The following is a 22,932-nucleotide window of genomic DNA, read 5'->3' as shown; positions in this document are numbered from 1 at the left end:
TACAAGTAATACTCTCGGCATTGATGCCAGGGATGTTTAATAGCTTGCCCAATGTGGATTATTCTTTGACTCACATGTACCTTTATTGGTTGCAAAAATGGCATGATGTATTTTACTTTTAATCGATGTTAAAGGTTTTGCCCGACAGCTTTCATCACTTATACATGTATTTATTATGTTCCTTAGCCATTATTCTCAAAGACATGATTTTTCCTCAATATTACAGAAAAAAAAAGTCCTACAATTGTATCTTTTGTGGCATTCATTTGAAGTCACTTTTCTGTCTGCAATGTTCTCTTATGCACAGTAACACACACTATTTTGTGAACTTCACAACCCCACTTTAATGTAAATTTGTAAATTGAAATAAAAGCACCTATTGTTGAACCTATGATCATATTTTGAATATTTTAATTCCGAAAGCAGTATTTCAGTTTCTGGTCCATATTGAGATACAAGTAGGCACATGACTGGAGTGTTTGAAGAGATTGAATTGATGAGTGTGTGAAACCTACCCTAGCGAGTTACTGTTACAAGTACTGTTTATGTGACCCTGCATCACAAAACCTACAAAAAGTCGCCAGACGTGGATTTTCAGTTAAGAGCAGATTCTGAAAGAGCAGACTTTAAGCTTTAATGTGTATGACTCAATTCAAAAGGACTCTCCTAACCTATCCTAACATTGGAAAGAAAGCTCACACTCTGTAAAGTGTGAACTGAGAAGAGGCTTCGAAGTACATAGTCTATTCAAGCGCTTAATCTTTACCAAACCATGCTATCTGTGCGATGAATGGAAGAAAAAAAATGCTGTAAACCACCGTAGCAACAACAATAAAGATTATCCGATTAAGCTCAAATTAAGCATGCTTTATCAACACATTCTTTAGATGATCAATATCACCTTTCAAAGCAGTAGCATTATCCTTTCTAAAGTCTTTAGAGTTTAAATTGGAGAGTATGGACAAGGTTTTTAAGAATGAATTGGGGACACAGCTCATCACACTATTCTACCAAAAAAAAAAGCGCTCGAGAAAAAACTGCTAAAAACACAATTTCCTGTTCCTTTTATGATTTTAAACTTAAGTATATTGTAGAAGAAGACTTGCTCTTTCAGAAAATATGAAAATCTCCAGATTGGCAAGGTTGACCCGTTTCACCTATTTTCAGTTCTAACACAAAATCAATGTGTGCGACTTCTTGTTCGTTTTGTGATGCACGGTCACATATGGTCTAGATGTTTAAAGTACAACGGTATTGGATTATACATTTAAAATATTTCAGTGCTACATTATGTGTTGTTTACTGTAAACGAGGAATGTTCACATGCATTTTAATTTCACAAATGCATGTGAAAGCTCTTGTCTACACAATATATGCATTGAATTTTAGAGGCAACTCGCAAAAATTTCATGCCGCGAAAAAGGCTGTTGGCTCCAATTCGCAAAAATTTCATGCTGTGAAAATATCGTGTTTTACAGTATTCAGTTGCATTGCTTAAGCTGTTGGAACTAAGAATACATATAAAGGCCTACGAATAAACTAAACTAAACTAAATCTGCAAAAAAATATGTGATAGTGATGCATGTTGTTAGAGCTGTTGGAAGTTGGAAGACTAGGGCTTGCGAATGGAGGAAAAATTTAATGATTTTACAATGCATATATACTGGTACAGTACATCTTTAATGGTGTGTGTTGTTTGAACTATTGGAAGTTGGGAGTATGAGGGCCTGTGAATAGAAGAAAAATGTCATTTTTTAATTTTATTTTGCAGTACACATTTTCTGGTGTGTGTTGTTTCAGCTGTTGAAAGTTCAAATACAAGGACCTGTGCATGTGGTAAAAAGTCTTAACTCAATGCAAATGATCATGCATTCTGTTGAGCATTGTTTCAGTTGTTGGAAGTTATAACATTCGTGAAAGTTTCATGCCATGAATGTTTCAGGTTTTACAGTCAATAAGAAAAAAAGGTCACAGTTATGCAACACACGCATGCATTTTCTGGTGCTTGTTGATGTGGCTGAAGTTTCATCAGACACAAATTAGGTTTCAGAATTATGAAAAGAAAAGAAATGATTAAGAACTAACCATTAAATAAGATAAGAGTGAGAGGAAAATAGAAAGTGGGTGCTGAGTGCAGCTGTGAGTGTGGTATGTGCCTCTTGATATGATTGTAAGATATAGGGGCAGCCACAAGAGTCATAAATAAATGCACACACAGTGTATTATGTATTTGTGTTTTATGAAGCAAGGAGTTTATTCTGCCTGAGACAAGAGAAATTCTAGAATACAAAATCATACATGATAAATGAATATACTTAAAGGGGAATGCTACCCAAATATGCATGTGGATTGAGTGCATGCAGCAATAAGTAGAACATAATCAGTGAAGTCTCAGGAAAATCAGACAATCTGTTCAAAAGCTATGAATTGTTTAACTTTCTGCCATTGCTAGATGAAGAGACTACAAGTTTGTGATATCACAGCAGCAGGACCATATACAGAATATTTCACAATTTTTAGAAAAAGAAAAAAAAGTTAAACGTTCCGTCCACTTGTTACTGACGTACATATAAGTTAAGGGTGATATTATTCCCCCGCTATCTGAAAGAGGTACCTCGAGTGCTCTTTCATTATGCTAGAAAAATGAAAATATATTGCATACTCTTCATATTTTCTTTCTATCGTCCTGCACAAACTCTTGTAGTCTTTTCATCCAGCGATGGTGGTACCAAAACCTTCAAATTCATGTTCATATTCAAGTTCGTAACTTTAGAATGGATTGTTTCGAACAGATAGTAAGATTTTCCTCAAATTTCACTAATGTGTTCTACTAATATTGCTGCATTCACTCAATCCACACATTGGGTATCATTCCCCTTTAAACGATAGATAAATTATGACAAATGTCCTACAATAAAACTACAAGTATACAATCAAGGTCTTTCACATCGAAATCATCGCCGTTAATTGGGTTAGGATTCAGCAGTTGATAGTAAAGTGTGTTGTAACTGTAGCTTACAGGAACAAGTCAGTGTGCATGATTTATTTGTAATTAGGAGATAAGAGACTCCAACTCTCCAGCTGTTTTGGCAGGAGATCTCCCACTTTAAGGCTATTTTCGCAAAATCTCCCATTCGAGTTTGAATTTCCCCACTTGTAGCTGTGTGTCTTTCGTTTAAGAATTGTTTCTCAGGCTTAACGGGTGTGTACAGTTCTGGTCGAGGTGAGGATTTTGCTTTTAACGTTTTGCGAGATATTCAGAAGCCACTCTATGAGATGTCAAAGAGCATGCAATTCTAAAGGGTATCAAAAGTTTATTTGATGAAAATCGGTTTTGAAATGGCTGAGATATCAAAAAACAAGGTGAAACAAAGAGATCCTAATAAAGTTGTGGCCTGTCGCCTTTTATTATTATCACTTTTTTGGATATTTCAGCCATTTCATCAATTAAACGTTGAATCCTTCTTAAAATTACATGCTCTTTCAAATTTCATAAGAGGTTTCTCATTATCTCACTTAGAAATGTTCAAAACATGAATCCTCACCTCAACCAGTACTGTAAAGTCCCTTTAAAGGAACAAGTCATTGTGCATGATTTCTTTGTTATTAGGAGATAAGAGACTCCAACTCTCCAGCTGTTTTGGCAGGAGATCTCCCACTTTAAGGCTATTTTCGCAAAATCTCCCATTCGAGTTTGAATTTCCCCACTTGTAGCTGTGTGTCTTTCGTTTAAGAATTGTTTCTCAGGCTTAAAGGGTGTGTACAGTTCTGGTCGAGGTGAGGATTTAGCTTTTAACGTTTTGCGAGATATTCAGAAGCCACTCTATGAGATGTCAAAGAGCATGCAGTTCTAAGGGGTATCAAAAGTTTATTCGATGAAAATCGGTATTTGAAATGGCTGAGATATCCAAAAACAAGGTGAAACAAAGAGATCCTAATAAAGTTGTGGCATGTCACCTTTTATTATTAGCAGTTTTTGGGATATCTCAGCCATTTGAAAACCAATTTTCATCAAATAAACGTTGAATCCTTCTTAAAATTACATGCTCTTTCATATTTCTTAAGAGGCTTTTCATTATCTCACTTAGGAATGTTCAAAACATGAATCCCCACCTCAACCTGTACTGTACAGTCCCTTTAAAATGTAGCATTCTCCCATCCACCTTTAGGTTAGTCATATATATATATATATATATATATATATATATATATATATATATATATATATATATATATATATATATATATATATATATACACAGTATGTTCACAAATAATAGCACAAAACAGCATCTTGAACCTTGAAGCTGCTCGGGGCCCATCAGTGGGTCCTGGACCAAACCCCAGTGGGTGCTGTGCTTCACGCTTGTGACATGTGCTATGCATACAGTGGACCGGCAATTTTCTTTCTTTTTATAGAAATTTCGCTATAACCGAACAAATAAACAATAAAAAACATAAAGCTGATGAAACTGCAGCTTGAATTTTTATTTCGTTGTAACCAGAATTGTGTTATAACCGTGTTCGTTATAACGGGAGTGCACTGTATATAAAATTGTGCATATGTTTGCGAGATTACAGTCTCCAGTTTGTGACAGGATCCAGGCGGGAGAATCTCCCATTCAACCCGTTGAGGACGAGTACCGAGTATACTCAGGCAAGCGTCTATGGGAAATGCGTGTTGTAGGAAAATAAATCTGCCTCAACGGGTTAAGACCCAGTAGAGTGTGGATTCATGGGTGGCCCAATTCACTGGCTGCCCTCTGGGATAGGCCTACATACGAAAACCACAATACCATCGGTCGGTGAATACGTGCATCGCGGCGTACACTCATCAGAAAATGTCGACTCCTGTCTAGATTCTCCAGCTGTGTGTGCACTTACATACAGATCAGTGATATAGTAGTACAGAATTTGTTTCAGAGATTCTCAAATATATCCGAACTGGTCCAGCCTTTCACTCCATGAATCCCCACGCTACAGGGTCTTTTGGAGATGCGTAGAGTTGGAGTCTCTGGAAGACTGCTCCACAGGCTGTACAGTGCTTGATATCTATTTGCCATAATCAGTGATGAGCTGGTGGAATGAAATACCGAGTTTCTTGCTGAATAAGAATGAATTCTACTGTTCAAAGTGAAGAGACTTGGAATGACATGGGTAGTTATCACACCCACTACAACCTACCAAATGATTATACCACAGTCTTTATCATATTGTATACAACAACTAAAAAAGAATGTAGCTATCCGATTGGTTGATTGCCCTTCACATGACATGCAGTTAAAAGTACCATCACAAGCTGTCGCTGTCAGCCATGCAATTTTGTTTGAGCAAAAATGGATATCAAACAGCTGATGTTACCAATTTTCATTGACTTCCTATTAAATTCATGATTGACATTGAGTTTTTGTTCCATTGCACGGCTCTGATGTCAAAATCAACAAACATTTGCTGCAGGCACTGAACAGTTTAAAGTGCGCATTCTGTCACTTATATTACAATAAATAAGTTAAACCAGTTTAACTGTGCATACAAATGACTATACTGTACTGTACTGTGACTGAGCTACTTATTCGCCTTTCACAAAAAATGGTTGCCATTTCTGTACTAAATTCAAGAATCTGTGTGGACCGCATCAGTTGACGTCTGAGGTGTTGTACAAAACAAATAGTGTATGGTCTTTATTCATGTCATGAAACAAGATTTCGCACTTGGTGAAAGATTAGGTGCACTTTTCAACTCGTCTTCACCCCATTGAATAGAGCGCCTCTATCTTTCACCTTGGCGAAATCTCATACCATCACACTCGTGACCATTCACTATTGGTATAACAATATGCAAAGATAGGTTCAGTGTCCTTGGCACCATATTATTCACACCATATCCAGGAAAAATATGCATAAATTTGAATATATTAGTAAACCGGAATATATTGTCATCAAACTGATTTTTCCCAACTTTTATGCCCCTTCCCAAGGCATATCTCTAGTCTCCTTCCTTAATTCTACCATTCTGATGCAAGGTGTCACAAGAGTCCACTTTTTTCGTCCACAGCGTCCCGATATCCGGTAGCTCTTTGTCCATGACTTGCAGGGCGAGATGCTGTATCTCCCTGTGCAGATCTTCCACGGACTGGTCGGCATTGATGACCTTCCGAACGGACAACGGAGACAAATATTGACAGTTACATTGATGATGGATACATTGTAACGTGAGGCACAATTTTAAACATTTTTAGATAAAACTGTTGTGTTCTTTGAACCCCTGATGTTAAAACTTTGTGCAGGTAGTAGAAGGTTTGTGTTTCGTTTTGCTATATGGGAGTCCAAAGAAGAAGCTATCTTACCATCAAAGATGATCGTCTGTCCAAAGGGTTGAGTACTAGAGCAACTTGCTCAGTTCTTATGAAAACTTACCCCAAGAAGAATGACTGACGGTTTCTCATACAACACTCTTACTTTGTAGCGCAAATGACAATATCACCTCACCATACAGAGCAAATCTTCAAAGAGGCAAACAACAAAATGTTCTTGAAGCATGTATATAGAAGCAGCTACAGGATAAACATGAAGAACAATGACTGTTGTGGGTAAGTAACAAGGTGCCACAGTGTATGACAGTGGGTCATTCATAAATCAATTTATGAATTTCACAGTATCTATCCTTACAGATGCAAGGCAGTATGGTGAGAGGACTACCTGTAAATTTGGGTTTTAATTGGTGTAACCCTATCATAACTGGGGGGTGTCAAATTGACCCCCTCCTCAACATTTCACGCCATGATTCTGCAATGCGCCGAGACTTTGCCGCACCATTTCATGACTTTTTTTTCATTGAAGTTTACTGCATATTTTGAGACCACATTTGTGACGACCAGGTACACCATTTTGAAGTCATGTAATGTTTTGCATATGCATGTCAACAGCTCAAATTTGTGATATTGTGTGCAAATCCAATCCACATTGGCCCGAATTCTCAAAGCTGGAATAACTATTCCGTGGAATAAGTTATTCCACCTTTGAGAATAGATTCCGGGGAATAAATCACGTCATTTTACGTCACAAGGGCCTGATTTGCATAAGAGGCGTAATAAATTGGCGGAATAAGCGGTGTAATAAAGTTATTCAACCTTTGAGAATTCGGGCCACTGTGTTTTTTCTGTTAAATTGATATAAATTAGATTATTTCAACTTTTATTCATTGAAATTAATAAATTCTAATGTGGATAAGCTCCAAAAAGTGCCTGCAACAAATTTTGGCAAAAAGCCAATGCACAACAAAAGGTTAAAAAACAATAAAATACATAAAAAATTAACAAAACAATAAAAAACAAAGGAAATTAGCATTAATTGTGCTTTTTTTAATCAAGAAAATTGTTTGATGTGTATTGAGGAATTCTGACACAAAAATTTAGCAATCCTTCAGTCTTTTTAATGGAGTTACAGGTGAAAACATGTTTTCATGCATAAATTTGCATAATTAATTTACTAACTAGAAATGTCGCTATGGCGACTGATGCCTCCGCCATAATGCATGATTCTCCCAATAGGCGTATAGTACAATGTCTTCACAATGTGTGATCCATGACGGTTTCACATAATTGGCAAAATATTGAAATGACAGGTTTGTCAGAAATGTCTTGAACTGGGTTTGCTATAATTTTCTAAGAGTAGTGCAGATACACATATTTGGGGAATTTGGGGGAAGTTTATGCATTGAGTAATTTCCAAGATACAAAGAAAGAGTGTGATGACGGTACAAAATAGATTTTTTTTTTTTTTTTTTGGAGGGGGGGGGGGCATTGAAACCTGGCCTTTGACCCTTAACCTTTGACCTTCTGGCTGGAAATTTCCCGGAGAATCTCCATTAGGTAATGCATGTATTAAGTTTTGAAACTAATAATGCAAGCATTGCATATACAAACTAGTATATGAGGGAAATAGTAAAATTTTGAGGAGTTGACCTTGACCTTTGACCCCTGACTATTGACCCATGACCCTATGTTCCCTAGATAATCCTTGCCAGACAGTACATGCATATGTACCAAGTTCCACGAAGATACATTGAACCATTTGCGAGAAAAGTAATATTGCAACATTTTCACCTAACCTTTGACCTTTTGACCTTATTACATGAAACTCTCTCTGGAGAATCTTTACGCAGTAATACATGTCCACACCAAGTTTCAAGAAAATACCTTTGGGCATTGCATAGATATGGGGGAAATTGCAACATTTGTAGCATTTGACCTTGACCTTTTGACCTTTGACCTCTTGCCAATGTCACTAAAATCTACTCAACTAATTGTCCCATCATAAATCATCCTTGGACCAAGTTTGGTGAAAGCTGCTTCATCCAGTTTTGAGTTATCACATAAACAGATAAATTTTAGGATTTGACCTTCATCTTTGACCTTTGACCTCTGTCCGATTTCACTGAAAAACTAATCAAGTAATTGTCCCATCATACATCATTATCCAAGAAAGTTTGGTGAAATTTGCTCCATCCAGTCTTGAGTTATCGCATAAACGGATACAATTTCATGATTTGACCTTGACCTTTGACCTTTGGCCGATTTCACCCAAAATCTAATCAAATAATTGCCCCATCATACTTCATACTTGGACCAAGTTTGGTAAAATTCCAGTAAATATTACTCAAGTTATCGCCTAAACGAAAGCGGACGGACGGACGTACCGACGGACGGACAACCCAAAAACATAATGCCTCCGGCACCACTTCGTGGCGGAGGCATAAAAATAGAAATCAATATTTTTCTATTGTATGACCATGTAATCTTGTAGTTGACATCCGACTCTATGTTCAGGCAAAATTTTGCGTGTGATCGCGCCATTGGTGGCCGAGATCTGGAGTGGGGGTCAAATTGACCCCCCCCCCCCCTAGAATAAGGTTAAAGGATAACTTGCCTACCATGGCAAGGTGTCCTTCATTAAATCTGGCAGCTATGAGAAGCAGATCCTTCAAGATTTGACCCAGAAATTTGACATACTGTATATGGCGAATATTTCACGAATTTCGCGAGTCGGGTGCTATTCGCGAAATTAAAGACATGCGAAAATATTGACTATGATCCCGATGTAAATGTGACGTACGCGTGTATTCTACTCCGTTAAGTACAGGACTCCAAGAAGACGTCGGGAATTCCCGATTCACGAAAATTTAGACTTGCAAGATATACGGAGATACTCGGAGAAGGTTATGACCATCTAAATATCAGTTGAAAGGACCTTCTGTTTTAGAAAAATGTAAAATTGCTCAAACATACTTTCCAGTGGTTCTCCCTGAGCTGTTTGAAGTTCTCGGCTACTCTCGCCTGCATTTCTGGCTTTTCGTACCTCTCCGAGCCGTAGTCTCCCCGCCTGCTGGCCGCTTCGCTCGATATGTCCAGGTACAGGACCATGTCTGGTTCAGGGAGGCCGATATCTGGCTGCTTACACCATTCTATGTCTATCCCCTAAGGAATGGAAGGGAGGAGGACGTGGGGGGTAAGAGATGAAAGGTCAGGAGTTCAAATGTCAGCGGTCAAGTAACAGGGCATGGTGTCAGAGACCATGGGGGGTTGTTTGACCTTACTTTGGCCCCCCCCCCCACATTTTTTACCCCGGAAGTGCGGAAGTGGCACTAGAAAGAAATAGATAGAAACCTTGAAGTGCTTTTTGCTTGTCAGCTGAAGAAACCCGGAAATGGAATGAGAAAGATGAGCTGAAGACCTGTTTTTCTTTGCTTATTAGCTCATGAAACCCGGAAGCTCCCCCCCCCCCCCCCCCACTTTTGAAAACATTCTGCCGGCGGTGCCATGTACTGGAGAAAATGGAGACAGGGCATCCATAGATCAAGACTCAGAGATTCCAGGGTCTGTTCAACATGGTTTTCATCTTTTAAATCTCAAAAGTTTCAGACAAGACAATAAGCAGACAGTATCAGACATCCACTAGTCTGTCTTTGGCAGGTCAGTCACAGTCAGAAGAAGTCTGCAGAACTGTAATGGTAACAGTGTCACATGGGCAAAATATTTCCCGATTATGACCTCTGAAATTCTAGATTCTGGTACCATTGATATTGATAAAGGCACTTGGTATTCAAAACTGAAGTCACACACTGCTGTGAATATGGAATATTTCACGGTGTGAAAAAATATCATTAATTTGAATTTGAAAATATTTGGAGGAAATATCAGAATCTTAAAGAAAATACTCTCATCTGCAAGATTATGAACAAGAAAATTCACTCAAACTGGCCCTGTGCCAAATTTATATTACTACAAAGTTTCCACTATTACAGTATTGTGATATTCTTTTTTCTAGTTTTGTGGGGATGAGAGAGGGTTATTACGACATTTGTCATTGTTTAAACAAAATTAGGAGCAGTTTTCAATGTTACAGTTTTTGGACACATTTGCAGCCTCAGTTTTTATAGTTATAGCCTCATTAAGTCTCATATGACATACATGTAACATTTCATCAGTTCATGAACAATGACCATCAAGTAAATTCACACTCTCTTTCATGTTGGACTGATTATCAATGTCCTAGAATTAGTGTAGAAAGGGGTACTAATCATGGTTCAATGTTATGACGAAACTTCTATTTTAACTGCAATGTGTGCAGAAAATTCAAGAAAAGTGTGATCTGATACATCAATGAAAGAGAGCTACCACTCTGATTTTTCACAAAGGAAAAAACAAACAAACTTTAGTATGACTGATGGCAAAAAGGGTTTCCGCAAATTTGGCATTTCTGCATTTATGAGTATTCATGATGACATCACAGTCATAATTGATGAGTGCTCCGGTGTATCCGCCATTTGTTGTATACTCACTTCTTTGGCAGCCGTGAACGCCACTCCGGAAAAGGCATACCTGTCAACGACAAGCGTTGTTCCTTCCATCAACTTCCTTTTCATCAGGGGCCTTCAAACATTCAAGATCAAAATTAGAAATAAATCAATTAATTCCAAATCATACAACTTTGTGACAAAGGAAAGGGGCACTGAGAGAATTAAAAACAAACAATAATAAATTGATTATAGTTTTCTCATCCAGCAATGGCAGCAGAAATTCTAAAATTCATGACTTTTGAATGGATTGACCAATTTTCTTCAAACTCTCACATAAGTGTTATACTAATGTTTTACATTCACTTAATCCTTGCATTTATTTGGGTTTCAATCTTTAGTTGGGACCTGGCAGTGATGAGGTAATAATGAAAGGCAGTGCTAACACCAAAGATGGTGCTGTTCATTATTTCAATGGTTTGTTTACCTGAAAATATAATAAGGTCATTATTCCAAAGATTTGTTAATTGCAAAACACACAAATTCCCTGTACCTAGATGTTCAGCAATCCGAAAATGAAATAGGGTTGGTATGACAAAGGTTTGTGGCATTATTACAAAACTTCATAATTCTGAAGGTTAGTTAATCTGAAAATAAAATAAGGCTTGATATTCTAAAGGTTCATTTATCTGAAATTGATTAAAAAATTTTTATTCTAAACATTCGTTAATCCGATATGCAGTAGTTTGTAAATCTAAAAATAAAATAGGGTTTGTTTATTTGAAATGAAAAGAAAGAGCATACCAAATAATGAACCTTTGAAATTACAAACCTTAGTTACTTTTTGGATCAACAAACCTCTGGAATAACACACTTTTTTTTTCATTTTCAGATTAATGAACCTTCGAAATAACGAACCATACAATGTATTTCAATTTATGATTGATGCAGCTTCAGAATAATTAACTGTATCCACCAAAGAGGACATCCTGGGCAAATAAGACCAAATTATTGCCGAGATGCACTGCCAGTCTGTGCTTGCTAAAGCCAACCAAACCCTAGGTCTGTTGCGGAGGACTCTGTCTCCATGTTCCAAAGAGGTGAAAGCCCAAGCCTACAAGTCACTCGTCCGCCCACAACTTGAGTATGGAGTAGAAGCCTGGAATCCTTATGAGGTTACTTCCATCAACCGATTGGAACAGGTACAACGAGCTACTGCCCGTTTTGTCTACCGAGACTATTATAGACGTTTATCTCCTGTCACACCATTACTATCTGAGTTTGACTGGGACCTGTTACACACCCGCCGTCAATGTTTTACAAAATACAACACAACCTGGTGACCATCTCCTTCCCAGCCATCATAATCCCAGCAACCTTCATTGGTAGAAATGACCACCGCCTCAAATACACAGTCCCAGAAGCCACAATTGATCCATACAAATATTCATTTTTCCCAAGAACAACAAAACTGTGGAACTGCCTACCATACTCTACAGTTACTTCAAGAACATCTATTGCTTTCCAAGAGGCTGCCCTCCCATCTATTTGAAAATGCAGCCCCCAGTAGGATCCAGGATGCTAAAGATTGACCGGCTTGGTTTTTACTTGCACCTGGCAAATTTTTATTTGCATAATTGACTACATTTGCCATTTGTAAGTACACATCCGTTGGCCTTTGATGTTACCGTGTACCATCCCGGTATAGCTTCCTACGAAAAGCTGCAACAGGGATTACTTCTTCAAGGTTCAAGGGTACACTTACTCTAATTCCCAGCGGTTGGCTGAGAATAAGAGATGTACAGCATTGTCTTGGACCTCTGAGCTGTTCTTCAGGTAGTTGTCAATCAACTTGCCAATTAAGGTTGTCCTCTCTAGAAAATGAATGAAAAGAGCGAGCAATGTATCAAGGATCATTCAAAAGAGCAACCATATTTATTAATAAACATATCATCATATAAATAGAGGTGGGCTATAGAGGGTCAATTTTAGGTCATATTTTCAGAACATGCTCATCACACCTTAGTTTGATGACTTTTTGCCTACTGACACCATTTTTGAAAAAAAGAACAAAAAAAATGCAAAATCCGGGGTGCCCCAGCCGAAATCGTAAAAAATCCAAGATGGCCGCCGTTTCGGCTTTAAAAAGACATTTTTAGCTCTAGCTCGGCTATTTTTTGGTCTATTGTGATGGTTTTTGTGTCTAACCCCATGTTTTAGGGGTCAAGGAAATGAATTATTGTGATAATTTTAGTGGAAAACCTAAGCTTCTACATGAAACTAACCTTTTCCCCATATTTAGGGTTAAATTTCCTTCTCCTTTACCCCTACCCCAACCGCCATTTTTTGCCTTTTTTTCCGCTTTTTTTTTTTCAAGTCATGTTAACTACCATACCCTTAATAACAAGTGCTAGTAATCTGTTTTTTTGTTTTTGTTTTTTTCTACCGACAATACAGCAAGAAATATACAAATAACTTACATGTATTTGTCATGCCAATGCTGGTATGTGGCTGGTGATTTCAGAATGCATGGTAACTGTGGAACCAGTATTAGATACTGTATCTGCTTTATAGTGTCCATTAACATTTTGGTCCTAAGTAAGACCTTTAACAATATAAATAAATAAATATAATAATAAATAATAACAAATAACTGACATTATACATGGTTTACATAACGGTTATTACAATGTATGTGTCATGCACATATCGGTATATAGTGTGGCTTGTGCATTCAGGATGCATGGTACAGTGTACATTGTAACAGAAGCCAGTGCTTATACTGTATCTGCTTTGTAGTGCTGATAAACATTTGGTATTCAGACCTGTAGTGCATGACACATATGTAAACCATGTATAATGTAAGTTATTTGTATATTTCTTGCTGTATTGTTGTAAGAAAACACCATATTGATAGCTAGAACTTGTTATTAAGAGTATGGAAGTAGTTAACATGACTTGAAAAAAAAAATACGGAAAAAAGTGCAAAAAATGACAGTTGGGGTAGGGGTAAAGGAGAAGGAATATTTATTATCATATCTATTTATTTATATTGTTAAAGGTCTTACACAGGACCAAAATTTTACTGGACACTATAAAGCAGATACAGTACAATACTGATTCCACAGTTATCATGCATTCTGAATGCACCAGCCACATACCAGTATTGGCATGACACATACATGTATACCGTAAGTTATTTGTATATTTCTTGCTGTATTGTCGGTAGAAAAAAAAAAACAGATTGCTAGAACTTGTTATTAAGAGTATGGTAGTTAACATGACTTGAAAAAATACGGAAAAAAGTGCAAAAAATGGCGGTTGGGGTAGGGGTAAAGGAGAAGGAAATTTAACCCTAAATATGGGAAAAAGGTTAGTTTCATGTAGAAGCTTGGGTTTTACACTAAAATCATCATGATATTCCATTTCCTTGACCCCTAAAACATGGGGTTAGACATCAAAACTATCACAATTGACCAAAAAATAGCCGAGTTATGGCCAAAAATGTCTTTTTTAAGCCGAAACGGCGGCCATCTTGGATTTTTTACAATTTCGGCCGGGGCACCCTGGATTTCCCATTTTTTTCGTTCTTTTTTTTAAAAATGGTGTCAGTAGGCACAAAGTCATCAAACTAAGGTGTGATGAGCATGTTCTGAAAATGTCACCCTCTATAGCCCACCTCTAATATAAAGTAGTCTTCTGAAGGTCCATAAATCTTAACGGTTAAGTATCCTTAAAATTCCAGAAAGGATCCCCAATGGGCAATGATATGAATGATTTTTAGCTTTACATGAAAATTTCTGGCTAGCTAGCCACAATTGATGCAGTGCCATTTATGTTCACACAAATCACTGCACTTATCTAATCACATGGTCATTCACTCATGGAACATCCGAGCAGAGAGGTTCTAGAGAATGGAGTCACAACCGTCTTATTTCCTTTGCTAGATGTTCGAAGCCGCTACTCAAATATATTTGAAGCATGTGCAAAACAGGATCTGCCGTGCAGATAGGAAGACAATTGACTCGTGTCTCATTGCATATAAATCACTAGCCACTTTCAAAGGAAGATATTTCTTTGTGATGGTAATTACTTTTTGCTATCCCTTCTTATAAAAGGTAGGTGGTACAGACATGAGGATGTGCGAATAGAAATTGAGCAAAAAATGCTGAAATGAAGATGAAAATTACTTGACTGTGCTGGGCATATGCGGGCACTAATCTGATATATCTATCAATAAAGAATTATACTTGAAGATTATTCCATATTAGTTTCATTTGTGGAAACTAAGCGGAAAAGTGTTAAAACCAGCTTTCCAGGATGGTACAGTTTTAAACATTTTCACATGATACAGCTCAGATTTACTCTTTTGCGCAAATTTCTGGACGGAAATGTCTTTTGTTTTACATGCTTTATCATTAATTGAAATTTCATTTCATTTAATAAATAGATAAGCAAAATATGGCCAAAATTATGATAACATTTAAAATTAATCTTCAGAATGCTGAGCAAGACGGCGGCAAGGAACATCGATCATCAAAGGCACAAGTGCACCTGTGGAATTCCTTTGTACATCAATAGAAATCTGACAACTGTTTGAATAATCACAGCCAGTCGGAACTCCATGACCATGTAAAACCTCCTTGATCCGAGTAAAGTTCTACTCTAGCAATCTGAGATATACATGACTCGGCTATTTTTTGGTCAATTGTGATAGTTTTGATGTCTAACCCCATGTTTTAGGGGTCAAGGAAATGGAATATCATGATGATTTTAGTGTAAAACCTAAGCTTCTACATGAAACTAACCTTTTCCCCATATTTAGGGTTAAATTTCCTTCTCCTTTACCCCTACCCCAACCGCCATTTTTTGCCTTTTTTTCCGCTTTTTTTTTTTCAAGTCATGTTAACTACCATACCCTTAATAACAAGTGCTAGTAATCTGTTTTTTTGTTTTTGTTTTTTTCTACCGACAATACAGCAAGAAATATACAAATAACTTACATGTATTTGTCATGCCAATGCTGGTATGTGGCTGGTGATTTCAGAATGCATGGTAACTGTGGAACCAGTATTAGATACTGTATCTGCTTTATAGTGTCCATTAACATTTTGGTCCTAAGTAAGACCTTTAACAATATAAATAAATAAATATAATAATAAATAATAACAAATAACTGACATTATACATGGTTTACATAACGGTTATTACAATGTATGTGTCATGCACATATCGGTATATAGTGTGGCTTGTGCATTCAGGATGCATGGTACAGTGTACATTGTAACAGAAGCCAGTGCTTATACTGTATCTGCTTTGTAGTGCTGATAAACATTTGGTATTCAGACCTGTAGTGCATGACACATATGTAAACCATGTATAATGTAAGTTATTTGTATATTTCTTGCTGTATTGTTGTAAGAAAACACCATATTGATAGCTAGAACTTGTTATTAAGAGTATGGAAGTAGTTAACATGACTTGAAAAAAAAAATACGGAAAAAAGTGCAAAAAATGACAGTTGGGGTAGGGGTAAAGGAGAAGGAATATTTATTATCATATCTATTTATTTATATTGTTAAAGGTCTTACACAGGACCAAAATTTTACTGGACACTATAAAGCAGATACAGTACAATACTGATTCCACAGTTATCATGCATTCTGAATGCACCAGGTAGGTAGGTAGCCTATAATCTATAGATATATTAGCCCGACCAGACGCTGTTAATACGCTACGCGAATACAGCGTCTGACCAGCGAGCGGGCACCTTCAAAGTGGGGAACCACAACACAACTACAAAACTTATGAAAATTTATACGTTCTTTATAAACAGTGTACACGTTACCAAACGTTACTCACGTTAAGTGCATGCTTGTATTACAGAAGGTTCGTAAGTCCATTGAGAGCCCTCGTGATAAGTCCGTGGAACCAAAAAATGATACTTTCTGGCGGATTCCCTAACACCGTCGGGGTTCATCGTTGCAGAATTCAAAATGGCGCCTTGATCTCTGCGGAAATCTTTTGCGTGCGTGCGATGCGCTGCTTGAGTGTTGGTGTAGCAGCACGGTCGACAGCGCGACCTTTTGAAAGGGCATTCAGATCATGTGACCTCCCGGATGCGTATTAGAAATGGCCTGGCGTGAAAGACGATGTACCGTTCGTGAACCGTTCACACATGCTGCATATAACCATCATTTTAGGTAGGCCTAAGTTATTAAATCTAAATTTCAATATTCATAGCATAGATATGAAGTCTCATTATCATTTTGTTCGTCAGATGAGTTTGAAGTGACAAAAAAATGATCTAAAGTATCACAATTCAATCCGATCGCATGCGATCGTTGGACCCTCTTCGTGTTTGGAGCTTCGTTGGTACAGCCCTGTCGCGCTACGTATGTACAGCGGCGACTGGGCTGTGTATAGTTATCAATAGATATATGATAGAAATGACAGAGCTGATATAACCATCAGATTTTTAATATAATGGGCGGCATACTCGTGAAATAGGCCCCACCAAACGGGGTTTACGCGAGATACATACGGCGGTGGGGCCGATTTCCACAGCATAGCATCGCACGGGTGCACGCGCACTGCGGTGGGGCCTATTTCACGATTTTGCCTAATGGGCTTTGGGAAGGCTAATGTAGTGGGCTTCTTATCATCAAGGACATCGTATTGGATCAATCGCAACTAGCCTGACCAGACGCTGTGCGTAGTAATATTCATACAGCGACTGGGCTGGGCTGTGTATAGCTAAATCGCAACATAAATGTCAATAGGTGGGACCGAACAGAAAACCACTTGCCTGGAAACCGCAATAATTCTGCTTTCCTTCCCTGTTTCTGTAACGATTCCACCAGTTTCTTGCATTGTGTTGATTTTCCAGAGCGATCGCAGCCTTCAAAAACTAGTAATGCCCCGCGACGCATTTCAATTCTTTGAAACTGAAGATTTTTTTACAAAAACCTCTGGCGTGCCTGGCAGCAGTATGACCGCGGACCGTAGATTGCTATCGTATTTGGCTTTGCGTGTATTATTGTATTCAGAGAGAACGGGAAGATAGTGACTGCAGATAAGACTACTTTCTAATTTCCCGCGCGAATGTACAACCGCGCGATCGCGATAGACCCACCCGGAAATGTTTTGTCCTTGGGAATTAACCCTTTAAAGCCCAAGGGGGGCTCCATTATTTTCATTTGCCAATCTTACTTAATACACCTTTTACCCAATTTCAACTAAATTTGGTGACTTTTCTTAAAATTTTACTACGAACATTTTGATATATAATTCATCTATGTCCGATATTGCTGGTTGCCATGACAACTGTAAACCGGCAACGGCGATGTCCACCAAATTTTGCATGTTTTCTGTTCTAATTTCAGTTAAAAATATAATAATAGAGGAAACGGGGGTTTTCTTGGCTGTAGTTTGCTGAAGGACCAAAATAATCTTCTTATCATTTCCTGTATTTTCTGTATGACATCGGCATCGAACATTGGATGTAGCATTTTTCAGAGATTACCTTTTTGTTTTGTGTCATCTTCACACAAGTTTTGCCTGTAGTATCATTTGTTTATCATGCAATCTATAACTAAAAATTTCAGTATTATGGAAATGTGAAATATGATATCAATATACGAACCTATCCCAAATAATACATCAAAGGTCTCAAAAATTTATTCATAATCGCGTCCCGGCAGGTTGACCTTGAGAAATTTCAACCATGATAATTAGTGAAGATTGACCCGCTTTTCCTTTGTGGCAAATATGGAAATGAACGTCATAAAAGAGAATATACTTGGGATAAAGAAATATAAAGAAAAACATGATTCATAGCATATTTCCTATGTATTTCTTTATATTTTAGGAAATAGCGCCTTCAGTGGATGACCTTGAGAAATTTCAAATGTTGGGTCATGCAGAGTATAAGTTGCTCTATATCCATTTGCCAAATATGACGACGATACATCATATAATAAAGAAGTAATTGGGCCCCTCCCCGCCCTCCCCCCCCCCCCCCCTCTGTAATTGGGCCTGGAAGAGGTCAAAAGGCTTGGGCTTGATAGAGTTAAGACACTTTCCTGAACTTCAGAGAGAGAGGGGGGGGGGGGGAAGGGGAGAGAAAAGAAATGATTCCATAGAAACATTTGAGATTATTAGATGCTCACAGTGGTCGAGGACTATAACTCCGAGCATTTTTTCCTATTATACTATTTTTGTCATTCCATATCAGAAATCAACTCATTCCGTCAGTCATTTCCAGGTGTGCTTCCTTCCCTTTTGTTAATTCTTTTAGTTTGTTCCTGATCCTTTACTCATTTTTTTTTTGTTTTTTTTTTTTTGTCGAGAACCAAAAACCATATTCATTTGTGAACAATAAATAAACATATTTTGAGACTAAACCGTCTACAGTTCTGGTTTATTGAGAAAACAGTGATATCTCCTTATATTTTAGGATCTATTGCAAAATTTTTATATGGTAGGATGTTTTGTGATACAACTGATCTATTATGCATCAAATATTTGATATCTTGATTTTTTTTTAATCACTGCTCCCAAAGGTAAACAGGACCTTTAAGCTTTATGCTATACTTCATACATGGTAATCAGCGGCCGCGGACGTTTTAATTTTTATTTTGTTTGTCTGTGATTTTATATACGTGTAGTTTAGGAGGGCTCAGGCCATCATGGCCATCGGGGGTAGGCCTATCGGGCATCAGAATGTGGGTGCTCGGGGATGGATCAATGGGAATAACGCCCCCTCTTCCCCGTCTCCCCTTCAATACAAGGAAGAATCTCGAGCTGCATTCTCGGAAAGCCAGAAGTTTTTCTTGTGTGTGTGTGTGTTTGCACTTCCCCTTTTTTTATTAAAAGAAAACAGGGGGAATTTGTGTATTCGGGGTGGAGGAGAGGGAGTTACAGCTTCCCGCCCACCCCAATGAGTAATTTTTAAAATTGTCTGTGTTTTCACGCACAGGATATCATGAGTGGCATTATAGTCGCAATTATACAATAATGTCAGACTCAAGCTGGGGGAGGTATAGTGATGCATTTTCTTTCCAAATCTCCCATTTCACTAAAGTTATAAGCTTCGTTTTTTGAAATCAGTCAATGCTTCCCTCTTGCACGAAATTATTGTATTCTTGTAATAACAAAAAAAAAAGAAAAAAGAAAAAACTCATATGGGCCTATAAGGCAGTGTGTATGGGTAAAATAGCAACGACGATCTTTTACAGGACACAGAGGTTGCAGTTGATAGATTATTATCGACCAAAAACAAAACAAAACAAAACACATAATAATTCTTTTGACACTATAAAGATATTTTGTGAGGAAACCAATGAGAGGCTTTCGTAATTACGACGTCATCACCTCTTCAATTTAATGCCTGCATGTCAAGACGGCCGGGTGAAACTTAAAACTTCAAAACTTTCTTATTTCCAATTTCAGGTTTGATGCCCAAGCACCTTCACTACTTTTATTATAATAATAAATTCATTGAAGACATCTTGAGCTTATGTGTGTTTATGTATGAACACACTCGAAATTTATTACCATTTTTTCATAATACCCTAGTAACCAATGATCATATTCATTTATACCCTACTCGTCGTTCCCATGATTTTCATTTAAGTAATCCGAAGCTTTTACTTGCTCAAAAGTCAATTAGACATCAAGGTCCGGATACATGGAACACTCTTCCTGAGGAGTTGAAACAGTGTGCCTCCTTGTCTTCATTTAAAGCAAACTTAAAGAAGTATATTTTATTACAGTATACTTCAAATACGAACTAAAAACAAACAAATTATACAATTAATGTTGGTCTCCCGATAGCAACAACGCATATCGTCCCCTCTTTCAGTAAACCAATTTTATTATTCTAAATTCCAGCCTATCTGCCATTGTGCACCTTCAAGCACCTCCACACACATTCACCACCACCACCATCACACACTAGAGTTTATTTTCCCCTGCTACTTTCGCAGCAGAATTTATATCGTTACGAATCTAGTACGTCCTTATCTTTTCCTCGGGCCGGCCATCTTTTCAAGCAATGCTTATAATGGCGGCCCTCTGCATAATCGTTTCTTAACTATAAATGCTATTCTTATCACTGCTGCATAGACATGCATATTGTATATTATATTTCTTTCATATCGTTGTTTACGCAAGTCAAAAGACTGTGTTAAATTTATTTTATATATTTCCTACATGTTCATGATTATGTACTTATATGTATCGTGGTTTATGCAAGTCAAACGACTCTGCGTTGAATTTACTTTGTATACTTCCTGCATCTTCATGATTATGTAACTTATGTATATTGATTTGCAGAAATAAAGTATCTATCAAACAAACAAAGGACAAGTCCACCTTCATATACATAAGGATTGAGAGAATGCAGCAATATTAGTAGAACACATCAGTGAAAGTTTGAAGAAAATTGGACAATCTGTTCAAAAGCTATGAATATTTTAAGTATCTGCGCAGTCATGCTGGAAGGGAAGACTACTACAGGGTATGATGTCACATGCGTACAACTATATATAAGGAAAATAAAAAGAGAATTTCACAAAACTTTACCTTTTGAATAAAGTACACATTTCTTCGACTTGCTACTGACGTATGTTAATGGTAATATTATTCCCCCTGCCTTCTGAAAGAGAGAAGTCAAGAGTTCTTTTGTTATGCGAGAAAAATGAAAATATGTTGAATTTTCTTTATTCTTTTTTTATATCGTTGTACTCATGTGACATTCACTCGATTTTTTTAGAGAGTATATAGTGGTCTTTTCATCCAGACGTGACTGAGCAGAAACTTCAAAAATTCATAACTTTTGAACGGATTGTCCAATTTTGCTCAAACTCTCACTGATGTGTTCTACTAATATTGCTGCATTCACTCAACCCACATGTCTATGGAGGTGAACTTGCCCTTTAACTTGGAAAGTTTAAATATTTCAAAATATACGCACGCAGCTTGAAGTCCCTCGTTTGGTGGCCTTGAATTGTCAATTATAAAGAATCCTTCAAAAATCATTGTAAAGAAATCCTGGATCCAGACGTTGGTCCGGATCACTACCAAAATTTTATCATCTGTTTCTTGTGTCAAGTTTTCCTGTAAATTTTACCCAAGTCTGTTCACAAGTTCAGGAGTTATTTTGCAAACAGACAAAACCAACGCCGGCAGAAACATATATAGGGCCTATAATCTTCCTGGCGAAGTTCACTATCTATTTCACCCATGCCATAAGTTTCGAAGTTCTGGGGCCTCGGACGCCCCTTATAGTGAATGATATCATTGTGGAGTCGCCTCTGCCCATAGTTTTAACTAAACACTCTCAAGGTAAAATATATATTTGTGTAATGAGATTGTGTTTCTCTTTCGTTCCTTTGTAGGCCCCTATAATTCGATTTGTTTGAGTGTTTAGTTCTTTTATACACTATAATGTCTAGCATAAATAAATTTGTTCTGTCTTGAGTTGAGGAGCAGGATAATGCACGCACATAAAATGCTGCATACCGAGATAAGTTTTGAGTTTCGACAGAGCAAGTCTTCAGTCGTCGAGGCCACTTGGACACGAGAAGTTTAGTGTCATTAGCAGGTTTAGGCATCCTGAGTTTCTCAACCTTAACCATGGGCGTAAATCCCGGGGGGATGGGGGGGGGATATATCCCCCCCCCCCTGAAATGGAGGAGGGGGGATGGCCTGTACAATCATCCCCCCTGAATTTTGAAGAAAAAAAATGGAGGAAGCAGAAATGTGATTGTATCAATTTTGGCATATTGCATGACGTTTGTACGCCGGCCTTCAGACAGGTAACAGGGCTGAACAGTATTCTATCTTGTAGGAAATCGAATGCATAATTTTCTCAAGCGCTCGCTCGCTTCGCTCGCTCGCGGACATGGACATACACTGTAAGGTATGGCTCAGACGTTGACAACGTCAAATAGTGTAGGCCTACATGTAAACATGCTAAGACGAGAGTAACTTGGGACCATCTGCAAAATATGTACGAAAACAAACAAACAATCAATAACAAAACTATATTGCCATAATTGAACCCCCTCCATTTCCTGAATCATTCATGAGGAACGACAGTGACTGATAATTCAGTCAAGATACATCTATGGG

The 22,932-nt window shown here is 37.6% G+C and overlaps 1 protein-coding gene across 1 annotated transcript; it reads right to left on the bottom strand.

Moving 5' to 3' along the window:
• Window positions 1–4,246: 4,246 nt before the first annotated feature.
• On the bottom strand, window positions 4,247–17,756 carry LOC140244527 (thymidylate kinase-like). Its single transcript, XM_072324154.1, has 5 exons — window positions 17,603–17,756; window positions 12,560–12,668; window positions 10,840–10,930; window positions 9,287–9,475; window positions 4,247–6,150 (listed from the first exon to the last, which is right to left on the bottom strand). The coding sequence occupies exons 1-5, from the start codon at window positions 17,724–17,726 to the stop codon at window positions 5,986–5,988; spliced, it is 678 nt and encodes a 225-aa protein (XP_072180255.1). The 5' UTR covers window positions 17,727–17,756; the 3' UTR covers window positions 4,247–5,985.
• Window positions 17,757–22,932: the final 5,176 nt, after the last annotated feature.

This window comes from Diadema setosum, chromosome 21 (assembly GCF_964275005.1).
Source record: "Diadema setosum chromosome 21, eeDiaSeto1, whole genome shotgun sequence".
Classification (NCBI taxonomy): Eukaryota; Metazoa; Echinodermata; class Echinoidea; order Diadematoida; family Diadematidae; genus Diadema; species Diadema setosum.
This window is presented reverse-complemented; position numbering and strand designations above follow the sequence as displayed.

Excerpts from the sequence above, each read along its gene's own strand:
- LOC140244527 (XM_072324154.1), bottom strand. The coding sequence starts at position 17,726 with ATGCGTCGCGGGGCATTACTAGTTTTTGAAGGCTGCGATCGCTCTGGA. Across the intron at positions 12,669-17,602 it reads AGAATTATTGCGGTTTCCAG|AGAGGACAACCTTAATTGGC; the intron begins GCAAGTGGTTTT and ends TTCATTTTCTAG. Across the intron at positions 6,151-9,286 it reads TCAGGGAGAACCACTGGAAA|GTCATCAATGCCGACCAGTC; the intron begins GTATGTTTGAGC and ends TCCGTTCGGAAG.